General features: G+C 41.0%; 1 protein-coding gene across 1 annotated transcript in view; it reads right to left on the bottom strand.

The window, feature by feature from the left end:
• bsna (bassoon presynaptic cytomatrix protein a) overlaps positions 1 to 16647 on the bottom strand; it is a 116004-nt gene that overhangs the window by 14884 nt on the left and 84473 nt on the right. The window contains exons 5-6 of the mRNA XM_061258193.1: positions 2623 to 3117; positions 57 to 508 (exon numbers count right to left, since the gene is read on the bottom strand). Of these exons, the coding sequence (XP_061114177.1) occupies positions 57 to 508; positions 2623 to 3117 (947 nt within the window). The remainder of the gene's footprint in view (positions 1 to 56; positions 509 to 2622; positions 3118 to 16647) is intronic.

Genomic DNA, 16647 nt, shown 5'->3' with positions numbered 1-16647 from the left:
CTGGTAAATGGGAAAGCCCGCTTTCACTATTGTCCTCCACATAATCGTGGCATAACTTGCTGCTGAAATCATCAGATGATTCTGCCATGCTATTCCTGAGGTTACGCTGGTTTTCCCAGTCTGGGTCTTCATCCTCTTCCAGGATGTCTTCTAGCTCCTCATCTGAGTCATATGCCTCTGGGGTAATGGACAGAGACCGAGGCCTCTGCTTCTTATCATCAATATCCCTGGAGTCATGTGAATGCCTCCCTCGCCCCCTCTCTTGCTCCTGATCTGGAATGGATTTAGACTCCAACAGAGTACGCATAGAACTCTCCAACTTTGTGATCTCAGATGGGCTTGGGGGGCTGTGTTCACTTAGCCCCCGCTCACTTAGCTTCATCTCCTCTTCTTGTATTAAACCTGTGATCTCACTGTGGGAGCTGGATATCCCATCTGAGGAATAACCAGTGTCGCTCAGGCTCTGTGGACTTCGGGAAAGGTCTTGTGTGCTGGACTTGTTTGTCTCCTGAGAGTAAAGATAAATAAATATGCAAGACCCATATTAGGTGTGGCATATAGTTATGCGCTGATTCAATTAAAGTTTCTTATCTAATTTTATCATTTCCGATGAGTGTTGGCTTTGCTATACCTTAGGCGCAATATGCCTTGATTTAAAAGACATAATTCACTTTCTGAAATCATATTTCACTTGATTTCAGTGTATGATTTTGATTTGCTCAGACAGCTTTTGTGTGCAATGAAGGATAGTTTGGATATTTATGGCCATTGCTGATGGTCTGGTAGCTTTACAATGACTAGTAAGGACAACCGTGGATTCATGGTTTAAAAACAGAAAAATACACTTCATGTAAACTATAACCCCAGAGGCTATATCCAAGCTGTATAGCATCTACTTATAATTAAAAACAGCTATTTGCATATTGAAATAGAAGCTATGATAATGAAATGGAAGAGTTTTTGCTATGTTGCTGAAATTAAATGTGCTCCCCTATTTAATCAAGTCTAAATTTACAGGTAAAGAGTTGCAACAGATAGAGGCCAACCGTTCACTGACGGAAGGTACATTGGCATGCTGATATCCCATGTGAGAACATCTGGCCATAATTTCAAGAGGTCTGAGGTTATTTCAAGAGGTTATTTCATACAGGTATTTAATATAAGATGGTTAGACTTAATTAAAGCTTTCCCAGTGCACTCTGAAGCTAGTCTGCAACTCTTGCGCAGGAATCAAACTGATCTGATTTTATCACACGTCTTTAGGCATGGCTCAAGTATTGTGTGATGCACAAAGGCTAATCTTTCCACCCTGAACAGCCAAAGAGCTTTTAGTGTCACAATAGCTTGAGGTCAACAACGCATATGTCAAGGAGCAGTGATGAGGAAGAGATGTTGGTAGAGCTATGGAAACACAATCTCTTCAATGTTTCTTTGGTACTGTACAATAATTTTGTAATTATGTGATACATATGTGAAGTGTACCTTGTGTGATTATGAGAGTAAGTTATGAGAGAGGTTTCTAGATAGCTAGCCTCTTCCTGTCAATGCAGCACATTGAGTTACCTTTCTTTGCGATTAAAAAACTTATAATGAACCCCTGAGACCTGTGACAGAGCCCTACAACAGTATTGGGATCCTGCAATCCTCCTAAAATCTAATTTTAGCTCATAAAATATGTTTTGAATGGTGTATAATAATTTGTTAGGCATGCAAAAAAAACAATTTTTCTCACCTGCGTAACCTTTTCAGTATGTACGCAGATACCACTATGCAATAAAATGCTTTTTTTTTTTTGCTTGGGATGGTTACTCATGAACATCCACAGAGCTTTGTGCATGGTTTAATCAAAAACTGCTTTCTGTTGAAGCATGCCAACTGTGCATATCTGTGCAAAGTCTCATCCAAAGTACGCCAGTGCTCTGGGGCGCAGTGTCAATGTTGTTTTAAAACAATGTCAATTGTCCCACAGATCGGGCAGGAATGAAACGGAACCTCCACGGAAGTAGGGGGGATCAGTCAGAAATGTTTGCGGATGCGGGCAGGAATGGAATTAACAAAACAGCCTCACACAGGGCTCTAGCCTGTGACTAGGCATGTCTTAGGGAAAACGTTTTTATAAGAGATGGTCATTATATATGAGATGGTTTTCATTGTTAGGATTTTTAATGTCATTGAAGTGCATTTTTATTTTAAAGCCATTGTAAAGCCAGCAGGCCACCAGAAACGTATACAAATATATTAAATAGACTTAATCACGCACACACAAACTGTCGGGACCAATTGAAAATGCAGTAAAACTGAAGAATAACACACAAGGGGAACTATGTAAGGTAGGGCTGCCAAGCCCTGTTCTTGGAGATCTACCATCCTGTAGGTTTTCACTCCGAACCTACAAAGGCACACCTCATTCAACAGCTAGAGCTGTTATTTGAACTAGTTGAATCGTGTGCTAAATTAGGGTTGAAATTAAATCCGACAGAATGGTAAATCTCCAGGAACAGGGATGGGCAGCCCTGCTATAAGGTCGTTAAAATTTCAAGACAGTGATTTCAGAATTCAGAATGTTATTAATTACCAATATACAGAGCTGCTGTTATAAAAAAAAGAAAAACAACAACTCACATCTTGATATCTGGACTTCTGAGACTCCGTAACTCTTTTTATGTCTTTCACCGGCGTAGTCACAGTGATCGGCTCAGGTGCTCCCTTCTTTGGCGCTGGTTTGGTCTCAGCATCCGTTTCCATTTTTGGTGCCATCTTGTCCTTGTCTGTTGTTTTCTGATGCCTCTGGGCCTCACTGATAGCTGTAGGTATCGGGGAGATGGGACCCTTGTCCTGCTGTGTCTCTGCTGGCTGCTTCACTGGAGCATAAGGTCCACTTCCTTCAGCCACTGGTTTCTGCTGCTGCTGCTGCTGCTTTGGAGCCGGCTGCTGCTGGGTGGTTGCTTTCTGGAGAGCTGGCTGCTGGGTCTGCTGTTGACTGGTTGGTGGTTGGTGTCTGGGTGATCCCACTGGTTGGTGTTTTGGAGATGACTGAGGTATCGGGAGCGGTGCATCTCCCAACCCTCCAGACATCAACCTCTGAGTCTGACAGTTCAAGCAAAGCCATTCTTTCTTCTGAAAGACATAATAATAAAACAGAAAAAAACTTCATTGATTGCCAAATATGTGACACACTTGTTTCCAAGGCCTAAGTAAGCTGCTGATTGAAATAAACATCTGTGGGACTGAGTTTGAGATTCCTGGTTAACAGTTGCGGTTATTTCTCGGAAAGTGGGATTAAGGAGTTATCTAATACTTTCACAAATATTTTGAAATAACACACAGCAAAATCAGTGCAAAACCAAGTCTGGTAAATATGATAAATATTGTCAGGATTGACTAACCCTAACTCTAACACTAGGAATTTTGCTGTGGATTTTTCATGCAACCCAAAAGTTATCATTAAACCCCTTAACCCCCTCCCAGGAATATCAGGACACCTTTAACCTCAGGACAAATCTATATTTGAGGCATTTTTACGTTCTATTTTTAACAGGTGAAGAAAAAGAAACATTATTTACACCAACTTGTCAGGAGTGCCAGGTATACAGAATCCAAGAGCCTGGCAGGGGTCAAAAACAAGAAATCCCCCCCCCCCAAAAAAAGAGAAAAAAACAGAACAGAATGCCAACAGATAACAGTATAGGAAACCAGGAGACAAAAAAATGTGAAATGCTTAGGAAATCAACAAATACTGAAATACAAAGCATAACAGGACAGACTACCGACAGTATACGAAGTAGGACACAAGACACAGAGAAAAGCAGACACACCGACAAAAGGGAAAAACCATGGACAAAGGGCACAGACGTGACACCAACTGTGTTCTATTAGTTATCACATAATATTGCTTCCAGTCCTTTCACATCTTCACCACTGCCAAGAGCTGAAAAAGGCATCTGGCTGACAAAATCAATCCAATCTGCAAGGAAAACAGCAACCTTTTTGGCTTTTCCCTGCACCACCACACTCCAATCAAAAACACCCCAGTGCTCAGTAATGAACTTTGGCTATTGCAGAGCACAGAATCTGGGGTGGCAGTGGAATGCCATACACACTGAAGACTTTCATTTGTCATTATACTCATACCATGCCCTGTGCTGATGAAGCTGCCACCCTCTACAGAGTAATTTGTCTTCCCAGCAGTGCAGACTACATGTCCCAATCCCTGAAACCTATGGGGACCCCACACTCCATGGCACCTTGAATGTGACATTGTGGTTAAAGGGACTGGCCATCTCTTTGCATTCACTTCTAAGAAAGAAAGCTGCTATTGTAAACTTAAGCAAGTTTTAGATGTGCAAACCAGTGTCAGTTTGATTTTGGATTTCAAATTTAAAAAGTTGTATCACTTCCAGATGTATAATTGAGGTGTGAGAATTTAGCTTGGTTTTAACACACCAACACACACATCCACGCACACCCATGCATGCACATACACACTTTAAGCAGTTTAACTACAATCAATTAGAACTCCATCTATTGGAAAATACAAGAAAAAAAAAGAAAAAAACATTTGATATTGACACCAGAATGGAGTAATTCTGTACCATCAAGTGATGTTCAGCAGGGGACAAAACAGAATAACCCAAAAGCCACGGCACAGGAGGGAAAACAAGAAAAACGCCATCCTGTCATGGCAGCCGGGCTGAGTGGACAGCAGCAGCCTGACAGGCAGGAGAGCTACACCAGCTGAAAGGATGCAGAAGGCCCAGCCTCCTTCCAGTCAGGGCTGAGAGGGAGGGAAATGTAGCCACATCACCCACACTGACCGCATGGCCCTGTTCCTCAATTCAAGATCCTCAAGGGCTGAGAAACGCTGGTTTTCCACCCTCCCATTACCTCTGAGATGTCAGGTGTGAAGACAGTCTGGCCAATCTGTAGCATTAATTGTTCATATAATTGTTCAGAACGATACTTCCGGTATACTGCTCCCGATTAAATAGAGCAGCAAAAGCTAAATATAAGCAAACTACATAATGTTGAAGTATGGATTCAAAGTATGTTTTTCATGGCTTAAATACATAGCTATATACTGAATACGATGGGATTTCAGTTCATAAAATCAGTTCAAATGGATCGAAGATGGAAGCCAAAACGAGGACAAAGATAGAAGCTGAACAAAAATTTCAATTAAAATCAATAGAAAGATGCATTTACCGCAGTGTACATAAAACGTATCAGACCCAAGACAAAAGTATGTTTGTAACTTCATAAGGTCTCTGCTTTGATGATAATCTTTCCTCAAACTATCAGGAAATTACTTTTTAAAATATATCAGCCATGGCTGTCATGGTCCGATTCAAAACATAATGATAACAGATAGAAAAGGTCTGGTGTTCTGATTTATTTGTCATAATGATAACAAATAGAAAAGGTCTGGTGTTCTGATTTATTTGTCATGGGAGTTTTTTTTTTTTGACAAAGCCTGCTCAGGCAATGGTGTCACCACACCTTGAAGAGCTGAAGCAAGAATTTAAATACACTAACACACAATGCAGGGGTGTCACCAATATATTTCATGGCTGTGTGTTGCAATGATGACTCTACTCTAGTGCATCTTAAGGCCCATGAACCCTGGAACATGGCGCCTACAAGTGGTGGCAACATCCTGTTCACCCTCTCCATACAAGACCTCCATGCCCGTTCTTATGGCATAACTTGTTAAACAGACAGCATTATTTATTGTTTATTTATTTATGTTGATTTGACCTATTTTCACAATCTTTGATTGAATGGCCATCTCAAGCCACACAAAGGTGTGACAGCAATATGAAAATCTAACTGGTAACATTCAGGTGTTACATCTATTTACTTACATCTATTTCTTCAAATTTGCTCAGACTTTTTAAGCCTCTTTAAGGTATTGTAGTTTGATAACCCAGGTCCGGTGTGTGAAATTTGTGTCATTAATCTATAATGTCCTGATGTTCTCAGTAGTTTCACATTATGGCCATTAAAGACATTCACAACACCTTTAAAAACTGGCCTTCCTGTTGCAGTACAGGTTGGAGCGTTACGCTGCACCTTTATAATACTCCTGTGTCGTATGTGTGTGATATGTAACACAGTGGTATAATGGTGAAATGTTATGGTCTCGTATTGATGTTATGGTGTAGCCATTAATGAAACCGTCATGGTGGATGTTTGGTCCCACAAAGGGAGAGTTGAAGTGGAGGGAGGGAGAGAGGGAACGGGAGTTAAGAGCACAAGTATAAATCAGAAACAGAGTTAATGTACTGTACCACAACCCCTCAGCCTGAAAACAGCTTTCCTCCAATATGCCATAAAAGGCCTATTTTTACCCTGCCTGCCATTGTTCTGTCATGCGTTTTGTCTGCACTCCTCCTTGAGGAGCCACAGTGGACTATGGAAACAGCTGCAGAGCGACCTGAGGACTGGATGAAAGGGTGTGGGAGAGCCTGGTGGCCTTCAGAAGGCCAAGCGTGGGAGGGGGAGTTGGTAGTCCCTGGCAATTAAGTGCAGCGACACAAAGTCGTGCTAAAAGCACAATTTGTCAAGGTAAAATCTGACAAAGCCACAAACTTTGTGTGCCCAAGCAAGTCAGAAGAACACAACCGCTATCTGTTCTTATGTGTTGCTGTACATGCACCTTGATCATTTGTCGGAGTCCAGGGCCACAATGTCTGCTGGTTTTCATTGTCCTCAACACTAGTGATTTATTTCCGTCATTGATTGGCTAAACAGACCAACCGCTTTGTTCCTGACGCCTTAATTGACTGCTGATTGACAGCTGAAGAAACTGCGACTCTCCACGTTTTTGAGTTTGAGTTTTAGAACCCTAGAATAGATGATCTCTCAATGGGCAGACATGATGGATACTTTCTTTCCATTGACAGGGTACAATTTGTTGCAATATGTGAGTTGAATACCTCACCAACAAAGTATGTTAAAATTCACTGCAAAAAAAGCTTCAGGACAATTGGTCTCATGGTTTGGAATTTTCACATTTTGGCTGGCTTGCTTGGAGAAATGAGTTGGTGAACTACCTTCTTTACTTTTCATCTTTGAAAATATCTGTAATGCCAGAAGGGCTGGGAGAAGAGTCGAGCAGGCAGCTCCTTCTCTTTCATCACCATCAGAGGCCCCAGCTGAGTAAACACTGCCCAGGAGGGCTCCAGGACCATGGAAATTGTGGTCTCTCTTACAGTGTGTTTTTATCCAATTACTACCCTAACGACCCTCAACACCGTGCCATAGTGACATTATATATTACGGTATTGCCAGCTTGTTCTGCACTCTTTCACACTTGAAAAAAGGTGTTAATTTGATAGATAATGTTTTTGATAGATGTTGTACTTAAATGTAAATATATGCGCATAAGTTATGTTTTTTTTTGTATCAGCAGTACTCTTAAGCATTCAATCTGACAGAGCAAAACCCTGTAAATCACACAAATCCTGGTCTCTCTTCATAAACCAGTCAACAGGGATATTATTAGATATGTGTCCAGGATAATAATCAGCCAGCTTTAGTAAGCAGCTACTATAAAATGAATCTGAGGTCCAGTATCAGAATGAAGTCCTTTCTGGGGCTCTGGAGGCCTCTTACTTAGATTCAGGCTCACTCCGTAGAACGCTGATATGCATATTAGACCTAGACAGCCATTTTACAGATGGTGCTTTTTGCTGGTGTTTGGTAATTGATGGGCTCTCTTTCATATGCTCCATCTCCCTTTCTCCCTTTCTCTCTCTCCTTCTCTCAATTCATCTCCAAGAAAACAATTACCTCAGATGCATCGCAACTGCTTGAAGCATTTTAATTGTATACTGTAGTAGGGCTTGAGATATGGACCAGGTCTTGACCACAGAAGTAGCATACCAAATTACAGCTTTTCAAGCTTCTAATTATAAAACACATTAATTCTCTTTGTTATTCGCAGTGATTAAAAAAGGAGAGAATTAAACAGAAATTAGTCACTCTGTTTTTGAGAGCACACGGTGGGTCTTTTTTTTGCTTATGGTTGTCAACTACAACTACACTATTATGTTTACTGTTAATTACACCACAAACAAACTTCAATATTGCAGCTTCACAGTAACTTTGGAGACAGCTCCACAAGCACCAGTGTATAAATACCAGTGACCAACAGTAAGCACAAAATAAATACAAAAGCCCCGTGTATTACCACTCTTATTAGTTCATAAATATGCAGTTTACCAGTACCTTTAGCATATGGTCAGGTTCCAGTCATGTATTATACCATGTGCTTGATCCTGATGTACAGGAATGATTATCAGGGATATCACGTTAATTAATCAGAGCCATTATAATGCATTTAGATGGACCACTGCTTCAAAATCTGTTGCTACTTTTGCCCAGCACAAAAATATCCTATATCTATCTTTCTAACCCAAACATTAAAATAAGAAATAAATATTGAACAAAAATAAAAGAGAGGGTCAGATTTTTGTGGTGAGAAATATGATATCACCCTCAAAAAGAGCAGACAATGTCCACAACTCTGTTTGCCTCAACCAACTTCTATAATAAATCGCCCAAGCTGTGCCACCCACACAACACAAGTCTTTGCTGAGGGAGGGGTTTTTCTTCCACCCATTTTCCTTATTCTTTCTTTTGATGATGATAAAATGGCAACTTTTGACAGCAGGCTAGCTATCAATGTTTGTTACCACCAAGTTCCTTCAGCAAACTGAATGGTGACAAACATTGACAGCAGGCTAGCTATCAATGTTTGTCACCACCAAGTTCCTTCAGCAAACTGGATTTTTGTTACGGCCTCCATTACTGTAACAGTTGAAACTAAGTAGTCCTTGTTACTGCAGTTTATAATGGGGCGGGCAGTAAATACTTTCATAAGGACTTTAAGGCTGAATTTACATGAGCATGTCTGTTCACACGAGGCTGTTATCATCTGTAAATTCCATCAAGTTGAAGGAATGGCAACATAAGGAAGATGCTACAACTTTAAAGATCGTCAGGGAGCTTTTTTGGTGTCCATAGTAGTGTATAGGTTCCATGGTCCATAGTGAAATCCTAAGTGAAAATAATAGCATTTAGCTTCATGACATGTTGCCTTACACATATATTGTAGAGAGAAACCCAAACATGTTCAGTATACTTCACACCAACACACATCATTGCAGTATTGTTGAAATTGATGTTAGTGATGTTAGTAAGAATATTAAGAATATTAAATAATTTAATAGAGCAATTCATTTGAAACCGTACTAAATACTAATTTAAATATTTTTGAAATGCATCACATGTAAAATGCATCACTTGAGTGAAAATAATTGTATGTTTATATCTGGTGACAACAATAGGAAAGCTTTGGTCATTCATTTCAAGCAATTAATGATATGAGGCAATCTAATTTATTTATTTGATATGAAAAATAATAAACAGAAAAACTGCTTTGATAATGTAACCCAGTTGGTGAGAACTGATGATATCCTCCTCTGAAGTGAATAAATGTATAATTTATCATCATGCAACACTCTATTAATTGCACCCGAATAAGATTCATATTCAGGTGCAATTAATAGAGTGTGACATAGAGACTTTATGTATGGAGGAAGATGCTTTATGAAGTGTATCAGTAAAGCTTCTACTCTCAGTTTCCATTACAAATGCAACACATACCCAGGAACACATTCGGTATAGCAAACTTCATGAAGCATTATGGTGCCTGGGTACTGCTGCATTTATTATGTGTGATTTGCATCACACCAGTGCAATCTTTAGAATATACTGCACAAAAGGTCTGGTTCCCAACATCACATTTCTGTGCAAGACCTGTGTTGTTAAACGCAGTCACAGCCCTAGCCTTTCTGCTGCCTGAGGCGAAACTGAGGCCCAGGGGACCATGGCCTGGACTCTCATGCTGAGACCTATCATGGACACAAGGCGGGGATTTTTCTTTTCTTTTCCCCCTCATTTGGCACCCCCCAGACAAATGCTGCCCAAGGCAACCACCCCTGCTGCATATGACTAGAACCAGCCCTGCTAAAATGTTTGTGAATATCAAAAAGGCACTGGCACTAGCAATTTTCACAGTGTTTAAAATGTGTCAATTAATGGTGAAAAGGTTGGTTGTTTGGGAATCCATCCACAAAACTATCTCAGGATGTTGCTGCTACTCATGTCTTTACAACACTGGTGAAATGAACACTGTGAGCTCAGTCAACCAGGCACACAGTGGCATCCCATGTCCTTCTCAAGAACACATTCACGTTGAAATGACTGCACAGCTTCAAGAAGAATCACTTGAGTTTGGACCCTTTCACAATTGAAGACATAATAATGTGAAAGATCAATATACATAGTTAAATATCAATTAAATACTCAATTAAAACTTAAATATCTTAAAAATTAAATATCTTATATGATGACCAAAACTATTTCCAAACAGAATAATATGAAACAATGATGAGAACAAAAATCATTGAACAGAACAGAAGATTTTAAAAGTAGATAAAAGTTGTTTCTAATGGTGCGATATAATGAAAAATGTCTTGTTCAGTATAGTCACAGGCGACCAACATCATTCTCTTTCTAAACATTCCCTGCACAAAATATCCCAGTCTCTCATGGCAATCTCAGAGTGTAATGGTCCTTAGATAATACAGCCCACATTTGCTGGAGGATGTGCCAACCTCATTACACTGATAATTAAAGTTGGAGCGAGAACCCGGAATGAATCGCTGGCATGTACATAACAAATACATCTTCCTGTTCCCCCCTTTTCCTTAGTATTTCTTTGCATCTAAATATAAACAGGTACATCATTTTCAAAATGTGCCATCTGCGCAAAATTCATGTGATCAAATAGATGCCTCATTTGTCCCAGGCCATTAGTCCTTTCAGGCATAAAATTGATTATGCTCTCACAGAAATTGTTTGCCCTAGTTTGGCAAAAGTCTATACTAGTACTGTAAAAGTAACGGAGAAAGGTGTCCACACAGTAAGAAATGAGGTAAAACACAACTCCTGCTAATTTGGCAATATTTTTTTCTGTGTACAGCTGCTTGTTTTCAAACCATGATCCAGGTCAGCATTCACATGCTGGTTTAATGTCCCTCATCACTGGGGATGAAGGCCTTAGCATGCATAGAATGAATGTGTTTTTCTTGTCTGAAGAGCCACAGACAAGAAAGCGCTCTTTGCATGATGTGCAGAAAATGGCAGCACACCACACACCATAAAAAGGCTTCAGATCTTGGGAGATGAAAAATGGCCAGAAAGTATGAGAATGTATAAGCTTCCCCCTAATCCCAATAAATCTAAGAAGCTGTGGGCGGGAACCGGGTGCAGGAAAATAAGAGAACTCCACTTGCACTTTCTGAGAAAAGTCCATACTTCACCAAGGGCAACAGCTCTCAGCTAAGCTGAAATATGTTGTCGACACAACTGTTCAATAATTTAGTTACTGCATTTGTGCCAGGATTTTCATCAGACCTGAGTGATTTGCAGACAGAAAGAATGTTGTGTCTGCCATTGCTGACAGAGGAACCCACCTTGGAGCTGCTCAGGGCCCATTACTCAGCAGGCCCCTCACCGTGTCCCCTGAGGTGATGAGGAACGCCCGTGTGAGTGTCAGGGTGTTTCAGCCGGAGCGCGGTGAGCCTTCAGGACAATTACGTTTGTTTGCCTTTGCATCTGATTACTGTCCTCAGGCATCACGCCAGTACCAGTGCCTTCCCTCGCTGTAGCGCAGAGCCCAGAGTGGAACTACAATAACCTGGGTCTCCAGCTCAGAGGGAACGTAAAGGGTGTCGTGCATTTCTTAAACATGTGGCAGCGTGGTTTGAACCTATCAGAGCTGTGATTAATGAACAGCTGCCAATTCACAAGTGTGTGTTCCCCAGCAAACTGTCTCCTGCTGAGGTTTAATGAAGCCCCCCTGTGAAAAGGTACTTGGAAGAATTAAGGACGTGGCGGATGGGTTTATCAGCAGCACTCCTGCCATCCAGGAGCTGCCTCTGCAGCGGAGGCTGTCTGTTGAGCGGTAAAGCGTTGATAGCCACTGCATTCTGATATCATAAACCTCTGGTTATTAAGCTTCCCCAAGTGGGAGTTCAAATGAACAACATCACCTGGAGGCAGGAAGAAAAGTCTCAAATGAAATCAAATACACCCACATTTTATGTCACTCAATCCTCAAAATAAATACAGGTACCCTATCTGCAGACAGGCCCCAAGTGCATTTATATAGTATCAAGTAAAAAAAGATGACGACTAGCCAAATCAAATTATTATAAATAGTGATACAAAATACAACTTTGCTGACACACTGGTGTCTTTTGCACAGTTAACCTTTCTCACTATACAATCTCCCTGGCCGGCACCATGAAAAACGACAACATGATCTTTGCAGTTTGCAATATACTAAAGGTGTTGAGGTCAGCTTTGAGTCCTGATGCATGCAGACTTGCAAGCGATAATCTGTTACATCTCTGCCCTGTCACCCAGGCTGAAAAGTGTTCCAGAGCGGCTTGTGTCCTGGAAAAACGTGTGAAGGCACAGGTCAGATAAGGCAACGAACAGAGGCAGAGACATTTATACTGAGCACAAGCTAAATTACAAGCACTTCATACATGATTCTAAAAATAATACAGAAACATACTGAGGGAGATCGGGACAATGCTTATGCAAAACAAGTCATGAGCATAGGACATGAACACAATGGTGTAAATATTAAATGAGATTCAGACAAAACATATATGGCGAACTTACTGTACTAAGGAACCAGTGACAACGCTTGCTACATTAAATATAGTTGAGACAGCACTGCGGAAGGCAGAGAGGCCTTAGCCACAAGACTGAACATACTGTGCCTGTACATGGGAAGCCTACAAGTTCACACACAATGTGCCACTTCCAGACTAAGAATTGAAGTATTTCGCACATTACCAGCAGGGCGGGTCTGACACACCACACCCACAGATGGGAGATCTGAATGTACATGGGGCTCCCATTGTCTTGTCACTTCCTTTGTAAAAACCCACTCTTCAATTATGCATGCGTGAATTTAAAAATAACCTGCAGTATGTAAATGACATGCGCCTCGGCCTGTCGTTTCTCACAAGCCTCTTTTTATTTTCAGCGTTTAGGATATGGAAGAAAAACTGCTGAGCTGATGAGCTGCAGAAGAGCTGTAAGTGCTGGTGCTAAAAATAACTCCACCCTGCACTCTTTTGGGTCGGACTAAAGGCCTACAAAATGGTGGCTTCCTCCATTAAAAATGGATTCTATTTTAATGATAGAGTTATACAATATTTACAATTCATTTGTAATGGCCTATAAAATGTGGTGGCAGTTAGATATGTATTTAAACTTTTAAAATAATATTTATTTCCTACAAAAAGGTATTTAAATATGTGTATGAACTGTGAGATTCATACCACTCATTTGAACACAATAAAGCTCCAAATTGTACTGAGCCACAGCTATAATTCCAAAGGCTACATAGATATAGAAAACTACAGGTATATTAAGTCTCAAGCCAGGATGCATGTACTTTGAATTCACTGGAATACACCTTACAACTTTTCCGTGGGATGCCACCCCAACATCTATCACAGTAGGGATCATAACCTCACTTAAGAGACTCAAGCTAGGCCGCACAAACGGGGACAAAAAGTAATTCAGTAATTCATATGTTGTCAGAGACAACAAGTCATGGGAAAGACATGAAGAACGGGCAGTGCTGAGTTTGCTAAAGTTGCCAAAGACACGGCCTACACAAAGCCCATAAAGTCCCAAAGGAAAGGAGAGACAGAACTGAAAAGGGCGGAGGCAGTGTGGCTTGTGTTTGCTCAGCAGCCTCCACATGACACACCCACACTGCAGAGACAAGAGCGTGGATTTGAACTATTTCAGTGTATACAGTGAGTAACTGAAAGGGAGAAGAAAAGGTGTCCACTTCACCCTTGCAGGTAAATAGCCTGGATTATGAGAAAGGGATTTGATCTGACACTGATCCCCTGTGGGCAGGGAGAGAAATTGATGGGACGGAAAGACAGAGTGATTGCCCTAACAGGGTAACAGCATAAGAGAGTCATTTTCACTGATTCCTATCTGTGCCATGTGGCTAACACCAGGTGATCTAGCGATCCCTTGGTGATCTTACAGGAGGTAATCAAGCTTGTGTGAGGCATAACCAGGAGCACACAAGCTGGGGGAGAGGAGGAGGGGGACTTACCCTGGGGGTGGAGGGAATAAAAACATTTACCCTGCATCCGCCTTTGTTCTACTGATCTCTCTGACCTTCATTGAACCAGCAAGGTCGACAGAGCACATTCATCATTTACAGTGATGACCTCAGGACTCAGGAGGCAAGGTACGGGGGACCAAATGGCCAATCGACCGTATGGGACAATCATGTGGTGAGATTGAGAAGGTCGGGTTTACACAACTGGGCTGCAGTTGGGGAGTGCATTCATCTCCCAGGCCTCAGAGAACCGACAAAAGGATCAGTTCTGAAGCCCTGTGAGACTATCCTGGGGTTAAAGAAAGAAGGGAACATACAGTGATGATAGTCCAGGCAAGGACTAGATTGACTGTAAAAAAATCTGACTGTGCGGCCATTTGTAATGAGTAATACAGAAATGGTAATCCAAAAAGCACCTCAAAATGTAAGTGCTGTAATACAGGTACACATGAAATGAACAATTCCCAGCCTCCTTTCAAATGCGCACTTAAGCATGACTTCTGAAGCCAAATATCGCAATGAAACAAATGCGTTCAATTGCTGCCATTATAACCAATTCATTTGGCAGAAGCCCTTGTTCTGGGTTACATATTTAATAACAGTAGATACATATGATTGCACATTGATACATTAAAACTGCATGTCACTGAATGATTGAGTTGGAGGGTTTCAGCCATTGCTGGAAGAGGAACGCTATGAGGACTAATTGGTGACTAGATCAGTCAAACGCGAAATGCATACGTCGTGGGCAAAAATAGAACAAGCTGAAAGGATATTAGCAGATGCTCCATCCGCAGTCTCTGGATGATCAGAGAGCTGCCTCGCCTTCTTATTGCCTGCTTCCTTTTCCACAAAATTAAGCATTTCAATTAATGAAATGTGCAGGGTGGGGGAAGACACCAGGGAGACATTAAAGGGGAGAGCAGCGTGATAATGACAGAGTTCTAGCTCCCTTTTTTGGTACTCATGCATATGGAAAAACCTCAAGTCTATTCCTAAAGCATTAGAGTTCTACTGAATTCCTGTGGACTGAAAGAATAAACTTCTAACAGAATTATTTACTGCCAATCAGGCCACAGGCCTGTAGTAACAAACTGTCTGATTGTTATTGCTAAAAACATCTCAATATGGTGTGGCAGGATTTGAAAGGGCTGTGATATTTCATTTGCCCTTGTCGATATTTACCCTTGAACCTTTGACATGCTAGCCACATGTCTCTTACACTGTAGTGTAAATGATTATATATACATTGTACATTATTTTGACAGCTTGAAATTGCACAGTAGCCATATAACTGAATTATAAAAAAACCTTGAAACAAAAAAAATATAAAGGATTTTTCCAATCAAACATCAGAGCATAAATTGAGACTGTGATTGTGTGGAAAAAAACCACATTGACTAGTTGCATCCACTGAAGCATTAACAATTACTCAAGTGATTGGAAATGTTTTTTGTATGCTAAAGATGCACAGATAGTTCTGAATACAAATTTTGGAGGGAAGCAAAAGAAAAATATTGTGCATGGATTTGATCTAAGGGATCTTCTCTAATCATTCAATTGCAGGACATCGTTATGAGGTCACCCGATCACCAAGGGAGTGGCGGTGGGTCGGGCAGTCAGTGGGCCTGCTGTATGAAGCCTCCGTTTCACCTTTCATTCGGAGAGCTAAGACCGGTTGGGCCAGGTCCAAAGATGGACTTTCAGCAAGGGCATGAGAGGGGCTGAGGTGAAGTCAGAAGGATACAAAACAAAGCCCCAGCTACATACATAATTCATAAATTATCTTCACAAATTACAGTGTCTGTCTTCACTTCATACCGGCACTTCAATCCTGTGGTTGGAACAAGCTAAATTAATTGTACAGATTAGCGATAGTGTGTCTGAGGGAAGGATGTGTCCTTACAAGTCCTACAAAGTTGAGAGAGTGCAAAAAGCACGTAGACTTCTCAAGTCAAACCTGGACCCTTTGTGGGCAGAGGCTGCACTTGTGAAGGTTAGGTAAAAGCACTGTACAGTAAGTCTCAAATTCTTGGAAGGGCATAAATTCCGCTTGTTATTTTCAGTGAAACTCCAAGCAAGGTGTGTATCTATCATTTTTCCACTCGGGGAATAAAACATGAACAGTAACTTCAATAGAAATTTCAGCTAAGGATGTAAATCTGAAGCCAGAATTGAGCCCTTGGTGAGGACAATTAATTGCTGCCACATGTGTGGAGCTGTCAGTGGGAAGCAGTGCTGGGATTACCAAGGTCTATTAAGAGCTTTAACACCATTGTGCCTTACAGTGGTATTCAGAAAGGAAAGGTCAGTTTAAATAATCATTCAGACTACATTCAAGACCTTTTAAATCACTCTGATTCCTATTTCAGTCTGAATTTCAGAAGATTGCTTTTTCCCCACAATGA

Source organism: Conger conger, chromosome 10 (assembly GCF_963514075.1).
Source record: "Conger conger chromosome 10, fConCon1.1, whole genome shotgun sequence".
NCBI classification, from domain to species: domain Eukaryota; kingdom Metazoa; phylum Chordata; class Actinopteri; order Anguilliformes; family Congridae; genus Conger; species Conger conger.
Note: the sequence above shows the minus strand (reverse complement) of the source record. Positions and strands in the feature narration are given on the sequence as shown.